The sequence below is a fragment of the Manis pentadactyla genome, chromosome 16 (genome assembly GCF_030020395.1).
Source record: "Manis pentadactyla isolate mManPen7 chromosome 16, mManPen7.hap1, whole genome shotgun sequence".
Classification (NCBI taxonomy): domain Eukaryota; kingdom Metazoa; phylum Chordata; class Mammalia; order Pholidota; family Manidae; genus Manis; species Manis pentadactyla.
Genome location: NC_080034.1, coordinates 41,841,408 through 41,864,106, shown reverse-complemented (window position 1 = coordinate 41,864,106; position 22,699 = coordinate 41,841,408). Strand labels below are relative to the sequence as shown.

Sequence of the window (22,699 nt, the reverse complement as noted above, 5' to 3'; positions counted from 1 at the left end):
TGAAATCCCTCTGGGGAGTAGACATGTTTATTTAAACTGTCCTTAAATTTTAAATACAAAAATAAATTAGAAGCTCTCCATAATTTCAAATAGAGACAATTCAATAAATAGCACTTTCTGGTACCCTCTTAACCCCCTCCCAATCTTAATCTCCTCCTCATATATCTTCTCTACCTGAGCTTGGGAGGGCATAAATAAGTAGTGGCATAAAGATGCTACAGAGAAATAGAAAGCAGCTTACTCCAAAAATGAGTCTTTGGTTTGGTTACCACAAGAGTTAGGGAAAGTGCACTGTGGGAAAATCCATTGCCTTCCATCCAAGTCTCGCTTAGAAAGTGAAGAGACAAGTGCATGAGAAGGAAAACCACCATCCCAGCTGGAAGAGGTAGGTCCCTGAAGCCCAAGTAGCCTAGCCTTCTCACCAACGGGGCAAGGTTAAAAATAGCGTTGGAGCCCTCTAGGGGCTGTTGTGTCACCAGGAAACCAGGCCTAACAGGAGCAGCATCCCTCCAACTGTGCCCCACCGGGGGTTGCCCACCAGCCCTTCCCCAACCCTCCCCCGAGTCGTCAAAGTAGAGGGAAGAATGGCAGAGCTGGAGGTGGTGAGGACGGGTTCAGACGAGTGGGCAGGGGCAGCAAGCTGGTCCTGGGGAGAAGGAGAGACAGGGTGTCTGCGGGTGTCTGCACCCAAACTACGCCTACCTCGCCCTCCCCTTGCCCTGCCTACCCTGCGATGGGAAGTGGAGCGACTCATCTGCGGGGCCGGTGCCAACACCAGGAGTCGGAGGAAGGCATGGGTTGGGGGGCCCTGGGCTGGCTTCTCGACCCATCGCAGTCACAATCACAGTCACCACGGAGTCCGGGGCGGCTGAGTCAGGAGCCTCCAGCCACAGACTCCCCCAGGCAGACTCATTTGGTTCCAGGCAAACCCTGTCGAGAGTCACAGACCTGCTGCGGAAGTCCCAGGCTCTCAATGGCCCCGAGCCACCCGGCGAAACCGAGCGCAGGCGGGGAGGGGAGGAGAATCTGAGGGCCAGTCGGAACGGGCCAGGGGCGGGGCTTAAACAGCAAGTACCTAATCGGGTGCCCTGAGAACCGAAAGGTGGGGCCAGGGGGAGGGGGTGAGGTCGGGGGCTTCACCTGGAGAGGTTGGAGGTGAGAGCGAAGCTGGGGTTGACAGATGTCCTAAGATCGAGATCCTGAGGGCCCGAGAAGCTGACGATGCGGAGGCTGAGCAGGGCCTTGCTGCCCGGGTCCAGGAAACGAGGGGGGCCACTGAGCTGCAAAGGAGGGCAAGTCAGGGGAGGAGCCGCTCCAGCTCTCTCCATCCCCGGCTGCACCTTCTCCTTGCGTCTCACCTCCAGAAGGACAGGGACCACAGTGCAGGGCTGCGGGGCCGCCCGGTGAAGGCCCCGCCCCCCTCCGTCCTGCCCAATCAGCTCCAGAGAGAAGGGTCCCGCAGTGGACAGAAGCGTGGGCGGTAGCGAAGCAGCGAGGAGACCCCGCTCTCGGTGTCCCACCGGCTCCAAAGGCACCCGGCCCAGCTCGGCGCCTTCCCGGACCCCTCGAAGGATGACGTGGGAGAAATGCGGCAGAGGATCTCCAGGGTTGCCTCTGGAACCGAGCCCTGTCACTTCTATCAGCAGCTGGGTCTGGAGACCTGGGACGGGAGGAGAGAAGGGGAGAACAATGGTGGCATGAAATTCGGAGACAGAGGAACGAATGAACAGCATTGGAGGCTGGGGTTACGTCTGGGGAGTATGGGTGGGGAAATTGAGGGATACTGATAGGAAGGGAAGGAAGGAGTTCTGGGACGCTGGAAATAATCTAAATCTTGAACTGAGTGATGGTACATGGGTGTATTATATGAAATCCATCCAGCTGTACACTTAAGTTTAGTGCACATCGTTATATATAAGTTGTACATCAATGAAAAGTTAAATATACATAGAATATGTATATAAATATATACTATTTATATATATATATATACACACACACACGTAAAATTAATGAACAAGTTGGGAGAAGGGGATAGATGTACCTGCAACTGGATGGATCAGGGGGTAGAGGCCAGGGTGGGGGCCATCCTCCATGGGGATCCCAAAATGGAAGAGGAAATCCAGGGAGGTCTGGGCTGAGGAGGACAAAGGTAGTCAGAGACCTTCCCCAGGTGAATGTGACTGGTTTACTCTCTGCTCTGCAGTTCCTGCTTCCCTTCCCAGGAATATCTCCCTCCTTACCTTGCACTCTCACCCGGGGGATGCCCTTGGCTGTGACGTGGATCTCCCAGGTCCCTGTCTGTGGGGGGTCATTTATGGTAACCACCCAGAACTGCCCAAAGTGGTGGGTGTGGCCCAGAGGCCCCTCACCTTCCTCCTGGCCCTGGGAGATCCCTGGGTTGGAGTGGAGGAGCAAGAGATTGTTACATGAAACAATTCCTCGCCACAGCCATCACCTCTCATTCTCCATTCTCTAGTCTCCATTCTTCCCTCTGCCTTGAGATAGACTCATGCAAGTACCTGCAGGGTTCTTGATCCAGAAGCTGCTGACCGCTCTATGGATACGGACCGTGACCCTCCGGAGCAGCCCATCCACACTGAACACAAGTGGCTTCCCAGGCACTACAACAGGAGGTTCCAGGGGAAGAGTCACCTTGAGGGATGGGCAGGACCAAGAAATGGGAGAGAAGATAAGGCATGGAACAAGGGGGGATCAAAGACAGGAGAAAGGTGGAGATAGAAAGAAACTAAGTCATACATGGAGTAGGGATACCAGTGAATGGGGCACAGGACCAGGGATGAAGCTATGGTCATTGACAAAGAAGAAGGCAAGGGATTAAGGATAGGCAATCACTTCTTGTCCCCCCCCTTAAAAGAGGCAGGACTTCCTGTGGTAGCCTCAAGGATGGAATACTGGAGTCCAAGATTTGGAGGACGGGGTGGTACAGTGTGGAAGGAGCAATGTGGAAGGTGGTTAGCCATGGATGTCAGAGGGAGACCACTTCTTTCCCACCCTTCTGACTAGAATGGCAACATAGCAATGAGAGCCATTCCCTTTTTCCTATGAGAGAAATGCAGTATCACCCATCCCCTCAGTTCTGAGCTGAAAGCATTGGTCCATCTGACCCCACACCTACTCACCAGGTCAGCCATGCTGTCCCCAATGATGGCTGCCACATCCTGAATGTGCTGGTCTTTGGTGAATATCACCTCCCCTCCTGAGGCCAGGGCCACCATTTCATATGGCTCAAAACGCAAAGGGGACAAGACCTCACGCCTAGCTCGGCCCTGAACCCTTGATGGATCTTCAGTCACCAGAAATGTTACCTGTGTCCGGAAGAGAGACCAGTGGTGAGGTGTTCAACTGCCATCGACCCCAGGAGTTCCAGAGCTGAAGATTAGTGGTAAGGCTTCTGTCTACTCTCTGGCTGCTGCTGCAGGGTGATCCAATGACACAAGGCCTCTGTTTCAGGCAACAGGTGCCACTCCCTTGTAACCGTCATCATATGTCATCCACATAGTGGATTGTTGGCAACTAGATCTCCAGTTCTTCAAATGGTTTACTGAGGGGGCAGGTTCAAATATGAATTTGGCATCATTAAGGGTAGGGCTTCACACTCTCTAATATTGTTAAAAGGATCAGGAAATATTACACTCATTGTCTGTCTCTCCCACCCCATGCCAAGGCTGGTTGGACCACCACAGTGTGGTGTTAGGAGATTGCTGTCAGAGGGTCTCCCTCATCCTGGGGTGGCCAGCTCTGATCACTCTGCAGCGCCGCTCCTGAGTCAGGGATTCCACCTGGTGGGTGAGAAAGGCATCCTTGGGGGAGGCGTCAGTGAAGACAAAGATGTCTGAGAGTGGAGGTGTGTGCAGCAGGGCCAGCTGGTGGGAGGGAAAGGCCTGGTGTTAAAAAAAAGGCAGCAGTTGGGGACAGGGTAGAGCAAGAGAGGGCAGAGTAGAAGGGATCCCTGGACCCCTGGAGTGAAACTAATAATAGAACTAGGCTCTGAAGGTGGGGTAGGGGGTGGGGGTCCCAGGAAGGTTCTAGCTCCCCTTGGTGGTGGGGCCTGGAAAGGAAGGGAGAAGCAGGGGCAGGGGAGGGGGAGGGTGGACCTCCAGGGCTGACAGGCACATCTCAGGCTCATCTCCACCCCGCAAGGCGTGGATCTCATTGAGTTGTTGCCAGAAGCTGTCAGGGTCACTGGTGGTAAAGACGGGGCCAAACCCTGGGGAGGGAGAAAGGAGGTTGCGATGTGTGAGAGGGCCCCCCTCATTCCTACCCAGGACCACTTCCCCAGTCAAGAGGCCCGCTGCACTCCTGTGGTGGACAAATATTTAAAAAGTAAGTATTCCCTTATGTTTATATGGGCAAGGCAGGGCAGGTGCTAGGCACCTCTGGTGAGAAAGTGGACCTCATTTCCTTAACAAAATTGTGGTACTTCCTGTGGTCCTGAGGAGGCCTTTGTTGGGTATGTGCATAAATTTTTAAAAACTGGGACTTTATTTTCCTCACCAGAAAAGCCAGAGAAATACTACTACTTACCTGAGAGGGTTATTGGGAGGACTAAATGAGTTGATTTTTGTAAATCTTAGTACAGTGCTCTGACACATAAGTACCAAATTCTTAATTATTCACAAATATGTGATAAGCCCTATCAAATGCTAGCTTTTATGAGATTTAAGCAAGCAAATCAGACTCAAACCTTGCCCTTAGTGAATTCTCAGTCCTGTAGGCATTTTACGTGATGGTCATTTCAACCCTGGGAAGTAGGCAGATTAAGGCAAGTACTGACTGTAAGATAAATTCTAGCTGAAATAAGCAGACGAAGAGAGGCAACAAAGGGCCAGGAAGTTTATTTGAATGCGATCCCAGGCGAAGTTCACCAGCCTGTACAGACACAGGCTAGGGAAGTCACACTCAGCAGGGCAGGCAGCGAGTTTTTAAAGAAGGTAGGGGGAGGCAGAGCTTAGATTTACAGCAGCGCGAGGACTGGCTAGCCTAAGGCACATTTTTCAGGTTGGGAGGGGGCAGCAGCCGGGGACTTCCACACGTCATCAGTGTGATGTGCTTACCCCTCCCCCTAGTGCCTTCAACCTTACACTGACCCATTTTGTGGATGATGAAATTGAGGTAGAGAGAGGTTAAATAACAAGTCTGAGGACACAAATTAAGACTGGCCAACTCCGGTCAGACAGTCCGACTTCCAAATCAGCAGGGAAAGGAACACAATATAACTAGCTGTCTCAGACACTTCACAGAGGCCTGGACCCACCAACCCCCACCCTTATCCCACCCTCTCTCTGTTGTAAGAAATGGAGAAAATTAAAAATGACTCATTGGTATGGAAGTCTAAGAAAGCAGAGACATCTGCCTGAACACAGATCATGATTAAAGTCATAAGGAAAGTGCTGCCATTTTAGAAACAGTGGAAGAAGTGGCCAATTGTTTCCTATACGCACACTCAGGACTGTAGGAAGTGCCAGTATTTTGTTTAGGAAGTGGAGCCATGAAACCCACTTCCCACCAGGGGCATTTACGCCTGTCCTGGACTTTCCTTCCCCCTACTATCCTGGCCAGACCACAGTTACCTGGGTCATGGAAAGGCACGAGGGTGTAGTGGACAGGCTCCATGGGGCTGCCCTGCCGCTGCTCCACAATGCGGCGAGCCTGGATTTTGGCAGCGTTAATCTCCTCACCCATACTGCCCCTGGTGTCCAGGACAAAGCTCAGGCTGGAGGCTGGGGTGATGTCCAGCAGCCTGGGGAGCAGGTCAGAGATCCAGTAATGGGTGTGCACATTTTTCTCCAGCCCCTGGTTTCTCAGCTCCCCCAGGGAGCATGTGCTCATTAAGGAGCCCATTTCTGGGAGGCCACTCACCTGGAGAAACCCCTGTCTCCCAGGTGGCTTCGCAGAAGGCTGAAGGCCTGGATGGAGGCCAGAAGGGCCAGGTTTGCAGCCTGGAGGTGCAACATGTGGTGGGGGGAGAAGCCTGGGAATGTGCTATCCTTGTTGATGCCTCCCCGTGGTGGCTGGGAGCTGCTCCGGTCAAAATGGCCCCCATGGCTACATTTCCCTGGGTTGGGGAAAGTGATCTGAAGGGTAGAGGTAAAAATCCCACTGTCTTCTAAGAAAATGATGCCTTTTCTGACTTGGCCTGACCCTCTCGCACTCCTGAAAAGGATCATCAGGAAATGGTAACATTGTGTAGAGAGAAAAATTCAGAGTAAATCTGGAGGGGTCAGTCATCACAACACATGGTGGATCCCTGATCCCTCCAGTCAGTCCCCAAAAGCTGCCCAGGGGCAATGGAGAAGTCTCAGCAGCTGAGCAAGAAGCAGTTCTTTGTCCCCAACAATCACAGCCACCTTGGTGGGCCTCCATCCACCCACCTCGTTCCCACAGCCTCTCTTTCTTCCAGGAAGTGATGTCACCAGAAATGGAACAACGGACTGAGATCCCTAGAGAGGTGGTCAGGGGAAGGAAGTGACTTTCTCTCTGAGGGATTTCCTGCCCGGTACCTGGAGGTTTGGCGGGATGAGTTCCAAAGTAGCCAGAGGTGAGGAGAGTGAAGCCCAGCAAATTCCCAGGGCAGCTCAACTCCTCACAGTCAGAGCAGGTGGGATCACCCACTGGTAAGAGAGGGCAGCGGTCTAGAACCCAACCACGATTCTGCCACCACTGACCTTCATCCCTGTCCATCCAAAATTCCTTGGAATTTTCTCCCAGCTGGAATAAGGTGAAAGCCCACAGGTACCCTCCTAGGCTTTCTGAGTTCATGGGCTGGCAAAGAGACAGAATATTTGAGACTAGGACTGTACTAGGAAACCCAGGTGTTTGGGGATCAATCCTTTGGGGATTGTGCCCTTGGTGAACTGTGGGCAGGAAGTGAACTTGTAATGGACAGGAGCTAACTTCTGAGTCACAGTTCAGATGGAAGGCTGAGGGGACTGTGGGAGAAGCCCCAATGATCCTTCTTGTGGTGGGGGAGGAAGCCACATGGAAGAGAGCTCAGCTGAGGTTTGCAAACCTGGTCCTGCCTCTGTCCTCCCTGTGTGACCTTGGGGAAGCCATCTACTGACTTGGCCTCTGGTTGGACTAGGGGATTTCACAGGTTATTCCAGATATGAAACAATGTCACATCCTGTATGACATGGTGGCAGGTGGGCTGAAAAGAGGTAGCTCTGTGGGCTCCCCCCTAACCACCGGGGTCAATGCCGTACCTTGTGCCAGGCTCCGGAATTTGTGCCTCGGCCAGAGGAGGTGAGGGTGTGGCTGCTGCTTTCCCAGTTCCACCCAGTTGCTGTGACTATAGAAATCCTGGCCCCATAGGAACAGAGAAGGTGAACAAGGCACTAGTCTGACTGTACTCCCAACCTCCAGCCCTAGTTCACAGCTCTCTTGAATTCCCCACCAGGAAGGCCTGCTCCTGTCAGACACCTCCATCCTTCTCCCCACTGCCCAGAGCAGAGCTTTCCTGAAGTGGGCAGTTCCCAGTGTTTCTTCCCATGTCACTCAGAGCCCAACCAAAGGCCTTCAGTGGCCTACAAGGCCCACCTCTCTGGCCCAGCACCTTCCCTCTCACCCTCACTTCTCTCCAGCTGCAATGGCCTTCCGGCTATTCCCAGAGGAAGTGCTGGAGGTGGGATCTCAAGAACAGCCTCAGGACATTGGCAAGCAGTGCCCCAGTCCCTTCTAGAGTAGGGGAAGGCATGATTAAAAAGGCACCATGAGGAAGTCTCCATCTGGGAGACAGGAAAAGGAGAGGGGAAGACCCCTCTGTTGGTTATCCCAACCCTGTTCTCACCTGCAAGGCATAAAGAGCAGCCCCAAGGCGCTGGCGGGCCAGGGTGTGGTCAAGGGCTCTGGCTGCCACAAGGGTCTTCTGTAGAGCCCCCACCAGGCGTCTGCGCCCCTGGACCAACCGCTCAGCATCAAAGTGCAGGTCAGGGTCATTCTTGGAAGTCGACAAGAAGTCCTGGGCTGCATTGGCACGAGACACCTCACCTAAGGCTGCTCGGAACCGCCGGGAAGGAGACCCAGGTCCAAAGTAGGCAGCAAAGAGATCATCGGCAAGGAGGGTGCGGCTCTGATGAGAGTGGTAAGGGACAAGGGCTCCAAAGAAGCCCCTTGGATTGGACCATTGTCCATATTCCTTCAGGAGCTAGCACTCCAGGCTGAGTGTAGAAGGAATTGAAGGTGCTGGGCCTACAAGGCAGGATCAATTCTGGATCATTCTCAGGCGGGGGGTAGTGATCCCCCCTGATTTCAGGACCAGGACTCCTGGGTATTGTTGCTGCAGGGGGTATAGATGGGAAGAGTGGGGCAGGGGGATGTCCCTCCTGGCAGACAGGCCCGCAGCAGAGGTCCCAGGGAACTGGAGAATCTGGCCGGGCTGTGACAGCACCTGGGGACGCTCACCAGGAAATCCTCAAGACGGAGCAGGGGCTGACCCGGAGGTGGCTGCGCCAGAAAGAGCTGCAGGGTGACGTTGAGTGCCGCCTCCACAGTCAGGTCCTGGTGAGTGATGGAGCCTGGGGCAGGCAGGAGGCTCCAGATGCTGGGCAGGAAGGAAGCTGCGGGGGCCAGTAGGAGCTGCAGCAGGAGCAATGCAGGTGAATCCAGGGGATGCATGGCAGAGAACATGGGCCTGCGGGATAGAGGCTCTCGGCAGAGAAGCAGCAGCCACTCCAGGGTGGGCCCAGCTACCTGTCGTCACAGACACCTTGCTTAGCCCCTTCTACTTTGCCTCCAGCATCTGTGCACTCCAGCCCGGCTTCCCTTATCAGGCTAGTAGGGCTGTACACCTGCAGGAAGAGACTGAAGATCCCCCAGCACCCCCTTCTCACGCCTAGGCTGACACGCCCATGTGCAGGAAGCCCCAGTCTCGCTTCTAGGCCTCTTCCCTACCTGGTTGCTGGGTCTCCGGGCAGGGCCGCTGGGGCGTGGTGCCCACAGGGGACTTAGGTCAGTTATAATTAACCTAAGCAGAACTCAGCGGAGGGAGAGAGGCCCCGGCAGGGTGGGGTCAGAAGTCAGCCCCTGGTCCCTCTACAAGACTGCCCAAGGACCTAAGCGCAGGCAGCAGGGCGGGCCTCCCTGGGCTGCAGTGCGGAGGTGAATAGAGAAAAGCCAGGAGGGACTGTGCAGCATGACTCAGGCCTGGCACGATGCCAGGCCTGACCCAGACAGAGGCACCTACCCATCAGGACCCAGGGCCGTGCACCCAGCCTGCAGCACTTCCCACTGCTCACCCAGCTTCCTCTGAGGATTCATGAAGCCAGCACCTCGGTACCCTTCCCTGGCCCCACCACACACACACAGACAAAAGATGATTTTGTGGCAAAATATTTTATTGCTTGGTCCCCATGGTGGACCATTGGGGAGGGATGGAGTTGGATCATCACAGCATCGCCTGAAATAGCGTGATGGCCTCATCCACCTTCCTGAGCTCTGCTTCTGTCTGTTGGAGCTGGCAGTAGAACAAGGAGCAGGTGAGGGGTGAGGCCCCAGGCCCAAGAGAGAATGCCAAATGTCCATAATGGCAAATGGTATGAGTTGGAAAGATAGGTGAGGCCCAGGAGTAGGGAGGAATTCAGGGCTGTGTGCTCCCCAGCCTCTCCCTTCTCTTTCACTCCCACTGGCTCCTAGGGTCTTACCCTTTCCCAGTGTGGCCAGGCCCCACTCAGGCCTCAAAGCCTGTATGCCCCACCCCACAGCCCCAAGATGGGCAGGAGAGCACAGTGGTTAGGGATACTTGGTCCTAAGCAGATACTGGGCCTTCTGGAGTTATGGTTCTCTGAGGTCTGGAAAACTGAGACAGTCCTGCTCAGTTGCCCAGGCTCTGTAGCCCTCAGCCTCCACTCCTGTTTCTCTCTACATCCAGACGTCTTCCCAAGTACTCCCCCCGGGGGAGGGATCCCAAATGAGCCCGGGGGGCTTCCTGACTGCATGTGGTCCTGAACCCAGCCCCAGGCACCTGGGACACCATATTCTGGGTGCTGGTGGTGGTAGGAGGCATGAGGGGTCTGCAGGGAGGCAGGATACCTGGTTCTAGGTCTGCCTCTGTCAACGTGCTGTGTGGCCCTGGGCTGAGCCCTTGCCCCCAGCCATTCCTCACACTTAACAGCAGGGATTACCTTGAGCAGGGGGCTTGGAATCCCTGCTTCCCCAGGGACTGCCCAGGATGAGGCAGAGTACAGCTGCAGGACAAGGGTCTGATGACAGAGGGAACAAATGGTGCAGGAAAATGCCCACCCACACCACAAACCTTGACTTTGTCTGCCTCCTGGACTTCCATGGGCACCTTGACAGGGTAGCCTGAGACAGCACGGCGCTCCCGCAAACGCTGTGCCTGCCGCTGCGCCTCACCACGCTTGGCCTGCAGCTTACCCAGCTCCCGGGCTGGGTCCACCAGCCCCTGAAGCTGCAGGTGGACGGAACAGCGGTCAGAGGCAAGGGCCACTGTGCAACCCTGTGGTGCAGGAGCTCCCAGGGCCAGGACAGCCACCACACCCGCGCCGGCTAGTGCCTGCACGTAGCCTGACACTGCCGATGCCATGGCGCCTGTAGCCTCATCAGCCACTTCCAGGAAACCTGCCGGGGAAGGCAGCAAAGTGAGATTGCAAAGTGAGATCTGAGGGGAGAAGGAGAAAATGAGACGAGGCAACCACACCAGATACTGGTCCCAGAGTGGACTAAGAGGACAGCAGGTCAGGGTGAACGTGGGGACCTGAAGCTCACAGTCAGGCCGGATCCGGGTGAGGTTGTAATCGGCACGCAGGGACCGCACAGCTCTTGTGATGCTCAGGGCCAGCTCTATGGTGGCTTCTGCCTCAGGGTCCTTCCAGGAGCACTGTGGGTAGCAGAGGGGGTTAGGGAGTCTGGGCGGCAGGCTGGAACCTCCCTCCAGGCCATATCCCATACCTCTAAGGGCTCTGGGTAGTGGGTAATACAGAGGCTAGGGGGAGCCTGTGGTATCCGCCGAGGCAGCCTCTGGAACAGCTCCTCAGTCACAAAGGGCATGAAGGGGGATAGCAACCTCAGGCCAACATCCAGGCAAGTGTAGAGGGTCTGGCGAGCACACTCAGCCGCCACCTGGTCCACTCCATTCAGCACTGGCTTCAGGCACTCCTAGGGGACAGGGAGGCACAGGGCTGAGCTGAAAAATGTCTAGCCTCTAGCCCTCACTCTGTACTTGTTAGGACAAGGGGGTGGGAAGACAGGTTGGCTCAGGTCTCATGGCCAACCACAGGCAAAGTGAGGCCCAGGGCTCTGCTGTCTCCTACCCCAAACTCAGCTACTCCTTACCAGGTAGACATCACACAGCTCATAGAGCCAGAAGCTGTACTGGGCGGTGGTAACAGCTGGGAAATCATAGGCCTGGAAACCTTGGTTGCTGAGCCTCACAGCCTCAGTCAGCCGGCTGAGGATCCATCGGTCCACCAGGCTCTTGTGGCCTGCAGGCTTGGGCAGAGAGGGCCTATCAGCCAGGGGCCTCCAGATGCCCAGGGGGAGGGAGCCAGCACCCCACAGCGGGTGTGGGAGGAATCACAGCAAATCTGCAGTCTAGGTGCCTGAGGGGTCCAAGGCAACTGCCCTGTGTCCAGGATGTCCAGGACCTGGGGGGAAGGGACAGGCCCCCACCATCGTGGGGGAGGACCCTGCCCTGGGCTTTCCCTGTAGCTATCTGTCCCCTCAGCTACATGGAGGCTCCTTGGGGTGGGGGCTGTGATCCTGCCACAACAAGAGCCACACGAGATGCCCAAGTGGCAGGCATGCGGCCTGTGTGGGTACTGCCCACCTTGCCACCTGCTAGACCCTCACCTCGGAGGTGGGTGAAGGCACAAACCCCTTCCCAAGGCCACGGAGGGCAAACTTGGTGGCATTCCAGAGCTTGTTGCAGAAGTGGCGGTAACCCAGTATCCGGTTCACATCCAGATTGATGTCACGACCTGGTGGGCATGAAGTGGGGGTCCTTACCATTCTCCCCCCAACCCATGCCCAGGGCAGATGGGAGGAGTGGGCCTCAGGGAAGGAGGAAGGACATGGCTGACAGAGGTTCTGGGGGCCATACCCTGGGATGTGTAGGCACACAGGCCAAACCGGAGAGCATCGGTCCCACACTCGGGAATCCCCGCTGGGAAGTCCGCCTTCTGCGGGGAGGCAGCAGAGGGAGGCGTCCTGAGCCGTCCATTTGTTTCCACCCATACGCCAGTCCTGGGCCCACCCTCTGTACCTGTCCTTCTTTAGCCTTCTCCACCTCACTGGGATCCAGGTTGCTGTTCAGTAGCTGCTCATGGAGGCCCTAAGGGTAAGGTGAGAGTGGTCAGACAACAGTGGCAACAGCCCCACAGGCCTTCTGGGGCTGGCACAGTGCCCAGCCCCACCTGCAGGGAGACTCCGTGGACAACATCCAGGGGGTCAATAACATTGCCCAGAGACTTGCTCATCTTCCGGCCGTGGGCATCTCGCACAATGGCATGGAGGTAGACCTGCAAGACAGGGAAAGGGAAGGCCCGTGAGGATCTCTCCACCCAGACCCCAATGCCTACCCCAGGGCCCTGCATCTGGTCCACCCCACTCTGAACCTCAGGCCCCCGCCAGCCCATTCAACACTTCATGTGGTTAGAGGTACTCCCTGCTCAGGAGGCCAGGGCCAGGAATCACTGAGCAGAGTTTGGCTGGCTTTCAGCCCCCACAAATACCCACTGGGCCAGGCCTGATCATGGCACAGGAGGGTGGGTGAAGGTGGGGACTATGGGAGGGGTCTTGGAAGCCTTTATACCTCTCTGAAGGGCAGCCTGCCGGTGAGTTTCAGGCCAAGCATGACCATCCTGGCCACCCAGAAGAAAAGGATGTCATGGCCCGTTTCCAACAGCGTCCCCGGGTAGAAAACACTCAGATCTTCGGACTAGGGGCAGAGCTGGGCATGATGAGAACCAAGCACCCACCTGCAAGACCCCCACCCTACCCTGGGGTGGCTCCAGGAATTTACCTGGTTGGGCCAGCCCAGGATGGAGAAGGGGAAGAGGCCAGAGGAGAACCAGGTATCCAATACATCCTCATCTGAGGGAGACCAAAGGTTAGTGTCAGAGGGGGCAGAGATGAGGATCAGGGTCCAATCTCTGCCCCCCACCTCCAAAGCTCTGCCTTGCCTTGCTGCAGGCTGATCTTGTCAGGAGACACTCCGAACTCCTTGGCTGCCTTCTCCCGGGCCTCAGCCTCACTGCGCCCACTCACCCAGTACCGCCCATCGGGGTCCTGACACAGGTGGGGTAAGTATGGAGGGGGTGCCTCTGCCTCCCCATCTCCCCCAGGACCCAACCCACCCACAGCTCCCAGAGATGTGCCAGTCTCCAGCTCTGACCAGTCCTTACCTCCCCTGGGGGCACAGCCGGGTCACTGACAGTGATGAAGTAGGCTGGGATACGGTGTCCCCACCACAGCTGCCGGGAGATGCACCAGTCCCTGCAAATGGTTTGGGCAGAGGAAGGAAATCAGGCAGTGGAGGGAGGTGCCCGAGCCTGTGCCCTGCTCAGCCCATCCCTGTCACCCTCCCCATGTCAAGGAGCCTCACGCACCGGATGTTGTCCATCCAGGCATGCCATGTCCTCTGATGGGCCTCAGGCAGGATGCAGAGGTCGCCACGAGTTACTGCAGCGCTGGCAGCCTGGGCCATCTCCCCACAACGCACGTACCACTGTGGCCGCAGCAGAGGTTCCACCACGTCCTTGGAGCGGCTGCAGGTACAGTGTGGAGGACGGTGGTGAGCACCCTGAGGAGCCCTCCCCACCCGCTTACTGGGCTCCCTCCTCACTTGCAAAGGGGCACCACCATTGGGTTATCCTCCATGCCACGGAACAGTCCCTGCTCCTTCAGCGCTGCCAGCACCGCCTTCCTGGCCTCAAACCTGGGTAGGCCCTGGGCAGGAGACAGGCCCCGTCATGGCTGTGCCTAGGCACTGCCATTACGCACCCAGCCACCATGCCCCAGGCAGTCTCACCAGGAAGGGCGGGGGCACGTTGACAAGGGACCCTCGGGAGTCCATGATGCTGACGGCCTCCAGCCCATGTCTCTGTCCAACCTCATAGTCATTCTGGTCATGTGCAGGGGTGATCTTTACTGCACCTTGGGTGTTCGTGGAGTGCCAGGGTAATGGTGAACTCAGTGGAGTCCCTTCCCACACGTACCCTTTTTTTATGAAGGACCACCTTTGTCCCCTACTTCCCTAATACAGTCCCCTGAGACCCAGCCCAAGTCCTGACTGTTCAAGTGAAGCTCTGTTTTCCTTAGAGAGGAAAGATGAAAGGCTGCAGTGCGCCTCATGGGCTCCCTCCTCTCCTCATAGGATAGCCAGTCCCCTGCTCACCTGTGCCAAACTCCATGTCCACAAAATCATCAAAGACAATGGGGAGGCTCCGAGACAGGAATGGGTTGATCACACTCTTCCCCTTTAGGTGCTAGGGACAGGCAGATGTCAAAAATGCACAAAGGGATTGGCCCCACTGCCCCTTCCCACAGCCCCGACTGTCCTAACACCCAAGTGCCAACTTCAGAGCCATAGCAGAGTTGGAAGATGTTTCTACTCCAATTTTCTCTCCTCGGCCAGCATTCTCCCCCAGGTGTGAGCAGCACCCCCTCCACACCTGGTATCTAGGGTCCTTGGGGTGCACAGCCACAGCCACGTCTCCCAGCATTGTCTCAATTCGAGTTGTTGCCACCACCACCTCCTCATCACTGTCTGGGGTGACAGGAGGCCTTGTGGTCTCAGCAGTGGCCCCTTCCCGGCCCCCATTCCAGCCTAGTATCCCAGTGCTCCCAGCTCCTACCTGAGCCTTGGACCTTGTAGGCAAAGGAGACGAGGACCCCAAACTCCACCTTCTCCTCATAGCCAGGCACGGAGAGCAGGGTACGACCTGTCAGCTCCTTCTTATCCACCTGTGAGATGGGTATTAAGACAGTTGGCCCAGGGGCTGGGGCTGGGGCTGGGGCGGTGATGAAAAGAGCCTGGCAGGGAGGCAAACCTCGATGTCGGAGATGGCCGAGTTGAGGGTGCAGGACCAGTTGACAAGGCGGGTACTACGGTAGATGACTCCCTCCTCATGGAGCCGGACGAAGGCCTCTGTCACAGCTCCTGAGAGTTTCTAGGGTGAGGCAGTGGGGTCAGAGATGGGCCTAGGGGCCTAGGGCCCAGGCAGACTCACCAAGGCAGTAGGGTCCAATGGGACCTGGCCTGTCCAGTCCCTCACCCAGCACACAGACCCCTTTGGGCGCTGGAGAGGATAAGTCATTTTCTTGAGGGGGAGAGTGGACTATGGGAACACAAGGGCAGGCAATGAGCCTAATGACACTGGAGATGGCAGGGAAGCTACTCTGCCGGGGACAGGTACTAGTGCAGAGAATCTGGGAGCGTGAGACCCCATAATGTGCTGCCTGGAGGAATTTGAGCTCCCGAAATGAGCAACAGGGAACAGAAACGGCCATGACAGGGTGAGAAGTGGGGTTTGCAGCTGAGCCCTTAGTTTCCTGAGTGGGCAAACCTCCTGGGAGAGGCCACACATGTGCTCTCTTCTGCCGATGCTGCCCTGTGGGGAGCCTCCCACTCCCACCCCAGACCTTAGCCCCATCCTGCTCACAGGGTCCATGGTGAAACAGGCTCGATTCCAGTCCAAGGAGCTGCCAAGCTTCCTGAGCTGGTGATAAATGCGGTCACCTTTCCTGGAAGTGGACAGACAGGCCGGGATCGGCACTCAGGCCTGAGCTAGAGGGAGACATAGGGTGGCTGATGGGGCACTGTGGGGATCACTCATCCCTCTGAGATTGACCTGGGCACCAGAGCCAGCTGTGCATCAGCCTCTGTGAGGAGGTCTGGCCTACACTTGGGGTCGCAGGATATAGATGTCTCATCTGGATGGGGCGGGGGACAGGGCTGCAGCACTTACTCTTCTTTCCACTTCCAGACCTCCTGTAGAAAGGCCTCGCGGCCCAGCTGGTGCCGGCTCAGCCCCTGCTCCCGCCAGAGTTTCTTCTCCACCACTACCTGGGTGGCAATGCCCGCGTGGTCACAGCCAGGATTCCACAGGGTAGTCTCCCCCCGCATGCGGTGCCTGTGGGAGGAACACAGAGGACCAGAGGTGAGCAAGTAGGCAGAGTGTGACACCACAGGAAGAGGGGGCTTCTGGCAGGGAGTCACTGGACTTGGGAAAGAAAGGGGTGGTGGAGAGGGACCCTCAGATCCTAAAGGTATAGTCAGAAAGAAATGTCCAAGAACCTCCAAGGCAATTTGGCAAAAGAAAAAGAGGACCTTTTTTTGCCTAACTAGATAGAAAAACATATGAGTAAGTCACTACATGGGAACAAAATTACAAATAAAGGGAACAAAACACTGTCTGGAAACAAAATTCAAGCAAATTTATTATTTGTTAAAGGTGGCATTTCTTATCAGTAGGGAAAGGACAAACTATTCAATAAATTTATTTAAAGCAACTAGTTAGCTAATTAGTTGAAAAAAAACCTCCCTACTTCCCAAGTCACAAAAAGAAATTATAGTCAATTAAAGAACTCAACATAACAAAACTATGAGAAATGCATTAGAAAAATGACATAGTACTCCCACCCTCACAAAAAAGAAAGTAGTAACACAGGGAAAATGCTTATAACTTTGAGATAGGAGAGGCCTTCAATAAGACCAACAGATAAAGTAAAAGAATGCTGGCAAACAGACTAGGTTAAAATGTAAAATCTTAAAACTACTATACCTCTAAGTTAAAAAGCAAGTGATAGACCATTTTGGAGAAAAATTCTGGAAGCTAGAAATGTTTTAGGGAATTAAAAGATGAATCAGAGAAATAGATAAAGTAACATCATGTGCCTTCATCTACCACACTCTGGTGGAAATAAATTCAATTACTCTTAAGCTGTATGTTGATGTGGCCCATAAAGCAATAAACTCTAGTGAACTTTTCTGTGACCTTTTAGAATGATAAGGCACATTAAAGTGGGGGAGAAGAAATCATTACAGAAACACAGTCATGCTGTATTCACACGTTAGTCTCAGCATGTCTAATATAACCAAACTAAATCACATGCTCATTACTTTATAGATCTGTTTATACCTACTATGGTCCAATCTCCTTGGGACAGGGATTGTAGCAACTCCATTTTCTTGTAAGTAATAAATACTCTGAAATGTTGTTTATATGTCGTAATGGATGCAAACATATTTTATGAATGCCAAGATGATGTTAGACATCATATTAAAGAAATAAAACACAAGAAATGAAGATTAAAAATGTTATTTTACCACAAGTATTTCTTTAGGGCTCATATACACTTGGCAAAAAATAAATCAATAAAATGTCATGGATATTTGTAGAAAAGCACCATATTCTCTGCTGGAGAGAGAACAAGAAAAAGATCTAGATTCACAACTCATTTTTATAATGTTTCGGTGGAGATATTTAAGTTTTTATTTCATATATTATTTTTTATTTTAAAATGTTGATAAAAATCTATTTCATTTAAGTAATGGGAGTTTCTAACATTTCATTTAAACTATATTCATTAGAGAAAATGTTGCCACCTTCAGGGTTTTGTAAGAAAACATTCATTCTTTTCTCCTGCAAATTTCTTGACCATTGTATGCTACATATATTTCACGACTGTGGCTTTCCAGCTCTCAGTTCCTTGCAAAATTCTAAATCTGACGTTGTATCCCCACAGTGCGCAGGGCAGAACTGGCACACAGAGATGTCCAATAAAAATTTTTTGACCAAATTAATTTAGTAAGGAAGACTTCATAAAAAACCCTCAAAATTTAAAATATAATAAATAAAACCTGGTTTCCAAAGATACATAACTGTTTTTAAAATCCTTTTTTAAAGGAATTTGTCATCTAGAATATTAGACTTTGTAGTTGCTAACTAATTAAAATGTTAACAGTTAGGGGGAAGCAAATACTAGAACAGAAGAAAACATTTACAGCATCTGTAAGAAACCAAAAAATCAATATCCAGACCACGTAAAAAATCTCCCATACCCAGAATATGTAAAAAAATCTTCCAACAAATCAATTAAAAAAGAATAACAACAAAGAATCAATAGAAAAATGGGCAAATGATAGGAACAGATAATTCACGTAAGGGGAAACTGAGCAGCCATGCAACATGAAGAGGTATAGCTTTACCAGTCATCAGAAATAACAAAGGTACCATTTTTTTGCCCATCAGCTTGGCAAATGAACATCAATAATGTCCAGGATCAGAAAGGCATGGGGAAATGAATTCATGGAGGTATAAACTGCTGAAGCCATTTTGGAGGACAACTTGGCAGCTTCTATTTGTACTTAATATAGGCATGCCCCTCTGACCTAGCAGTTTCACTTCCTGGGAGCTACACTGGAGAAATCCTTCCACATGTACTTAAGAAAGCACATGCAGGAGTGTGCATTCCAGCAAGGTTTTCAACAGAGAAATATTAGGAACAACCATTAATACATAACTCCACTATGGTATAGCCACACTGTAGAATACTACGGAGCAATGAAAGAGAAAAAAGTCAGTGTGTACATATAAGGGTAAGGCAAGATCTCTAAGGTAAACTGTTAAGTGTAAGGAAAATGTTGTAGAGTAACATGTTTGCTGTTTTACGTTGAAGAATAGAACAGAAAACTCACTCAAAAGGGACACTCTAAGTTTCTATGGGTATGCGTTTATGTAAATCTGGGAAGATCTGGAAGTATACATAGCAAAGTGATAACAATGGCTAAATCTTGGGAGGTGGTGGCCAAGGACACTTAAAGCTTTACATTTCTTCCAATAGTACATTCACATATTTCTTAATCTGAAATAATGTTATTTTTGTAGCAAGAGGAAGGAGAGCAGCCATCTGAAGTTGGGGGTGTTGGTTACCTGAGGGGAGGATGCCCAGTGATCCCATAGAGAAGTGGAGCACCACCAGGGGGCAGTGCCGAGGGCCAATATGGAGGAGAAGATGGAGGGAGTCAGGGAAAAGGACAGGAGTTGGAACCAGAGAAGGCAGAGGGAACCAGCTGGAGGAGAGGACCAGAGCTCACCATCGGGTCAGGGAGTCCTGGATGGCATTGGTGAGGGCATGGCCCAGGTGCAGGGAGCCTGTCACGTTGGGAGGTGGGATGCACATCATGAAGATGCCCCGGGGATTTGGTGCTGACACACTGGAACGCTGATGGGGGAGAAGGATGGTGCGTGCTAAGTCCTCAGGTCACCTCTCCTTCTCTTACAGGCAGTGTGTCTATAGGCCCTGCCCTGCTGTACCCACACAGCCTCCAGGCCTGGGTGGCAGTGCCCACTCACCCCATACTCTGGCTTGAAGAAGCCCTGCTGCTCCCACCAAGGGTACCAGGCAGCCTCCACATACTGAGGACTGTAGGAATCAGGCATGATGCCACTGACATCTGGGGGGACAGAAGGGGCAGGGTTGGTGCTGAGGCTGGGAGCAGCTGGGAAGGGGATGATGGGCCAGCATAGAAGGCCCTGGACCTCTCTCAGTTGCTCCCATCGCTGAGGGACAAGGGGGCTTTCTGCAAATCCTCACCAAGCAAGGTGCTAAGAACAAGGGCAGAGCAGATAAGGGTAAAAATCAAGCAGCGGCAGCTGAGGAGGGTGGAGTTGAAGGGTGGGGGCCCTTGCCCCCTGCCAGTACCTTTTTTTTCCCCAGGTGGGGTTGGGAGGTCATACGTAATTATCCCAGGATCTCTTTTCCCCCTCTTCTCTGGTTTTGTTTTCTTCTGCTTGGGAGGGAAAAGATACAGGCCCAGATATCAGCCACCTGACCACAGGACCAAGGTTCCTTCCAACTCCACTCTCAGTCTCTTACCTCCGCCAGGGGCGGCTGCTGCTGTTGGATCTTTTGCTTCTGTTGGAACTTCTCTAGCTTCTCCCGTTTCTTTGCCTCTTTCTTGAGTTGAGCAGCTGACTTCAGGGGTGCAGGGACCTCAGGGCCTGGAGATAGGCACAGAAATGACAACTTATCCTGCTTGGGACCCTCTGTGAATGGTGCTACTATGTCTCAGATGGGCTATTTCAGCTGTCTGAGGACTCCCCCACGCTGACCTCCCACAGGCCCGGGCCCCATCCCTAAGAAAAGAAAGTGAGCAGCATGGAAGGCCCCAGAAGAACCCCTCCCCTTTAGCTCCACCCTTCCTCACCTAGCTGTTGGGAGAGAGGCCTGGCCCCTGAGTACAGTACCACCTCTCCTAGCACGGCCCGGAATTCTGGCTGCTGGACACATGTGATAAACCAGCGAGTCACATTACCCCAGATCCGGCGGGCAGAGGGGTCTAGGAGCTGAGATGGAAGAAATTAAATATCCTTAGTCACCATGCAGTGAGGTCTGAGAGGAGCTGCCCTCACTATTCTCCAGGCCCCAGTGACTCACGTATCGGAAAGGTAGCAGCAACGCGGTGACAGCCGCCAGGTCAGCCAGAGTAGGGGCCTCCCCAGCCAGGTAGGTGTGTAGTTGAAGCCACTCTTCCAAGGGGCTCAGAGCCCTGCCCAGAGCCCCCAGCGCAGCCTAGCAGAAAGGGGAGGGGGTATAAGACAAAGCTTGGCCCACCTCAATCCCCACCCAGTTCCTTTGTCCTCCTTCTACTCCTACAAATCAACACCTCTGATGCCAGAGGTGTAAAAAAGACACCTCTTTTTTACTGAAATGGTCATGATAAAAATACTTACCACTGGCTCAATATGTATCTGCTGAACACTTATGTATCAGACATAACATATTAAGCACAGGAAGTTAAAGATTACATGAGGCAGCACAGTACTTGCTTCAACAAATATTAAGCTCCTACTATGTGCCAGACACTTCTCTAAGGAAAGAGGAGACAGCTTGACCCGGTGGAGCCCCTGCCCTGGTGGACTTTGCGTTCTAGAGATGGAGACAATAAACATGCAAATATATAACGAATTATCCTATTTTCTCCTTAAGTGCTGTGAAGAAAATTAACCAGGCCGAGGGGTACAGGGAATTCCAGAGATGGGGACTCTATTTTAGAAAGGCTAATCAGGATATGAGGAAGCAAGCCGGGGTCTAAATCACATATTTACTTATTCATCCATCCAAGAAATACTAAGTATCCACCATGTACTCCCTACTCTACAAGGAGGGGAGTTATAAGGACCCTAAGGCACTGCTGGGGCTCTGGAAGGACTGACAGCAACAGTGTGGTGTGGTTCTCTCCTTTCCCTGTTCCCCTTCCTCCTCTGTTAATTTCTCCTTCCTCTCCTCCCAGCAACTGTCATCTTTCCTAACCCTGCCTGCCTCTCCCTTCTCCTTCATGCAGTCTTTCCCAGAATTCACAGTCCCCTCTATCCTCATCAGTTTTAGGCTCATCAAACTTTTACTGGAGACTTTAAAGCTCCTGGTACCTAACTATGTGCTCTGCACAGATCTACTCTTTGCAACACATTTCCCGACATGTTCACAAAATTAAAACTTCTTCACAGATGTATAAGACCAAGGCTCAGAGAGTTTAAGTAACCTGCCCAAGGTTGCCATACCAGGTGGCAAACCGGGATTTGATCAGTCTTGTTCCACATCTGACACGTTATCTTCCTGTTTCATTATCCATTATCCAACCCTTGCTTCCTTCATCTAAATTTCTCCTCCCCCCTCTTTGCTGCTTCTCCCCACTCACCTGGGGGTCCTGGGCAGAGCTTTGGAGTCCCAAGGCTGGCAGCGTTGCCCCACAGGCAGCTGGTATTAGCTCGGTGTCGGAGTAACTGACCCACTGTTGGACAAGGACCGCCGCCCGGCATCCCCCCGGGCCCCCCAGGCCCGCTGGCCACAGCATCTGGGACACAGCCGTAGCCCCCCACACCCAGAGCCCACCGGGCCCCTGCTCTAGGGCGGGCAGGCGGGGTGGGGGAAAGGGAGTCCTGCTGGTCGGGGGTGGCTGAAGACAGATGCGGGGGTGGGCTCCTCCCCATCCCGGACCCTCCCCAGCCTCCCCGTAGCGCGCAGCTATGAGGGCTCGGAGGCTGGGGAAGGCATCCGGATGAGGGGAGACGTAGAGGATGGACATGGTTATGCAGGGGATCCGAACGAGGTGGAAAAATCCTAAGGACAAAGGGAAACAAGGAAAGACTGAAGGACCCAGAAAAGGTCCTAATGAAGTAAAGAGCGGCCCCTCATGGGGACTCCCCTAAAGGCGCCCGAACCCCCCAGAACTGAGGGTCTGATCAGGCCTCAAGAACCAAAGGCCCGTTTCTCAGTGTGACAGAGGCGGTGAGAGATTTCACCATGAACGCGGGTATTCGGGGAGTGTGCAAGGTTCGAAGAAGCCCCTCAGCGTCCGTCGGGACGCGGGTTTGGGCCACACGTACGTACTGGAGGGAGGTGGTCAGACTGAGCCGGGCATCCACCCCTCACAGCCGGGCGCCGGCTGAAGATGGACCGGCCTGGCTGCCTGGGCCGAACAGTCCAGCGGGCGAGGACGGTTCTCCCGGCGACCCCAACTCCCTGCGACCGCCGCGGGGGCCGTCGGCGCCCACGTGTTCCCCGCTTTGTGACAACACGCGTTTCCGGGCCCTCAGGTTCCGGCGTGGGCAGCTTTCCCCGCCTGCAAGTGCGGATTCTGCCGCGCCTGACCGTGGCCCGGGGCCGCGCAGACCGCTGCGGACAGCACTCACCAGGAATAGCGCGGAGCGGGGAA

At 53.7% G+C, this 22,699-nt stretch overlaps 2 protein-coding genes across 5 annotated transcripts; both read right to left on the bottom strand.

Moving 5' to 3' along the window:
- Positions 1-9: 9 nt before the first annotated feature.
- VWA7 (von Willebrand factor A domain containing 7) lies at positions 10-9,289 on the bottom strand. Its single transcript, XM_036875578.2, is given in 18 exon segments — positions 10-671; positions 774-808; positions 810-930; positions 1,141-1,280; positions 1,359-1,660; positions 2,045-2,137; positions 2,244-2,396; positions 2,523-2,655; positions 3,144-3,329; positions 3,771-3,887; positions 4,119-4,231; positions 5,595-5,764; positions 5,884-6,079; positions 6,525-6,635; positions 7,227-7,323; positions 7,811-8,092; positions 8,425-8,653; positions 8,914-9,289. Coding segments are annotated over 17 exon segments (2,673 nt in total). The 5' UTR covers positions 8,650-8,653; positions 8,914-9,289; the 3' UTR covers positions 10-472.
- Positions 9,290-9,338: 49 nt separating this feature from the next.
- VARS1 (valyl-tRNA synthetase 1) lies at positions 9,339-22,615 on the bottom strand. Of its 4 annotated transcripts, none has more exons than XM_036875526.2 (30): positions 22,375-22,615; positions 21,683-22,104; positions 20,422-20,556; positions 20,192-20,330; positions 19,861-19,985; positions 19,687-19,774; positions 19,338-19,438; positions 19,079-19,206; positions 15,948-16,112; positions 15,642-15,723; positions 15,030-15,149; positions 14,835-14,943; positions 14,652-14,746; positions 14,375-14,465; positions 14,009-14,133; positions 13,823-13,926; positions 13,587-13,745; positions 13,383-13,473; positions 13,161-13,266; positions 13,001-13,071; positions 12,791-12,916; positions 12,393-12,497; positions 12,242-12,310; positions 12,080-12,158; positions 11,830-11,957; positions 11,314-11,469; positions 10,930-11,136; positions 10,747-10,858; positions 10,265-10,599; positions 9,339-9,475 (listed from the first exon to the last, which is right to left on the bottom strand). In XM_036875526.2, the coding sequence occupies exons 2-30, from the start codon at positions 22,067-22,069 to the stop codon at positions 9,407-9,409; spliced, it is 3,807 nt and encodes a 1,268-aa protein (XP_036731421.2). In that variant the 5' UTR covers positions 22,070-22,104; positions 22,375-22,615; the 3' UTR covers positions 9,339-9,406. The 4 variants fall into 4 exon arrangements, with proteins under 4 accessions (XP_036731421.2, XP_036731423.2, XP_036731422.2 ...); XM_036875528.2 differs by having other exon boundaries at positions 10,274-10,599; positions 22,375-22,614; XM_036875527.2 differs by having other exon boundaries at positions 19,687-19,771; positions 22,375-22,614.
- Between the last annotated feature and the right edge of the window lie 84 nt (positions 22,616-22,699).

Excerpts from the sequence above, each read along its gene's own strand:
- VARS1 (XM_036875526.2), bottom strand. The coding sequence starts at position 22,069 with ATGTCCATCCTCTACGTCTCCCCTCATCCGGATGCCTTCCCCAGCCTC. Across the intron at positions 19,775-19,860 it reads AGCAGCCGCCCCTGGCGGAG|CAGAAGAAAACAAAACCAGA; the intron begins GTAAGAGACTGA and ends TTCCCTCCCAAG. Across the intron at positions 14,944-15,029 it reads CGGCCATCTCCGACATCGAG|GTGGATAAGAAGGAGCTGAC; the intron begins GTTTGCCTCCCT and ends CCCATCTCACAG.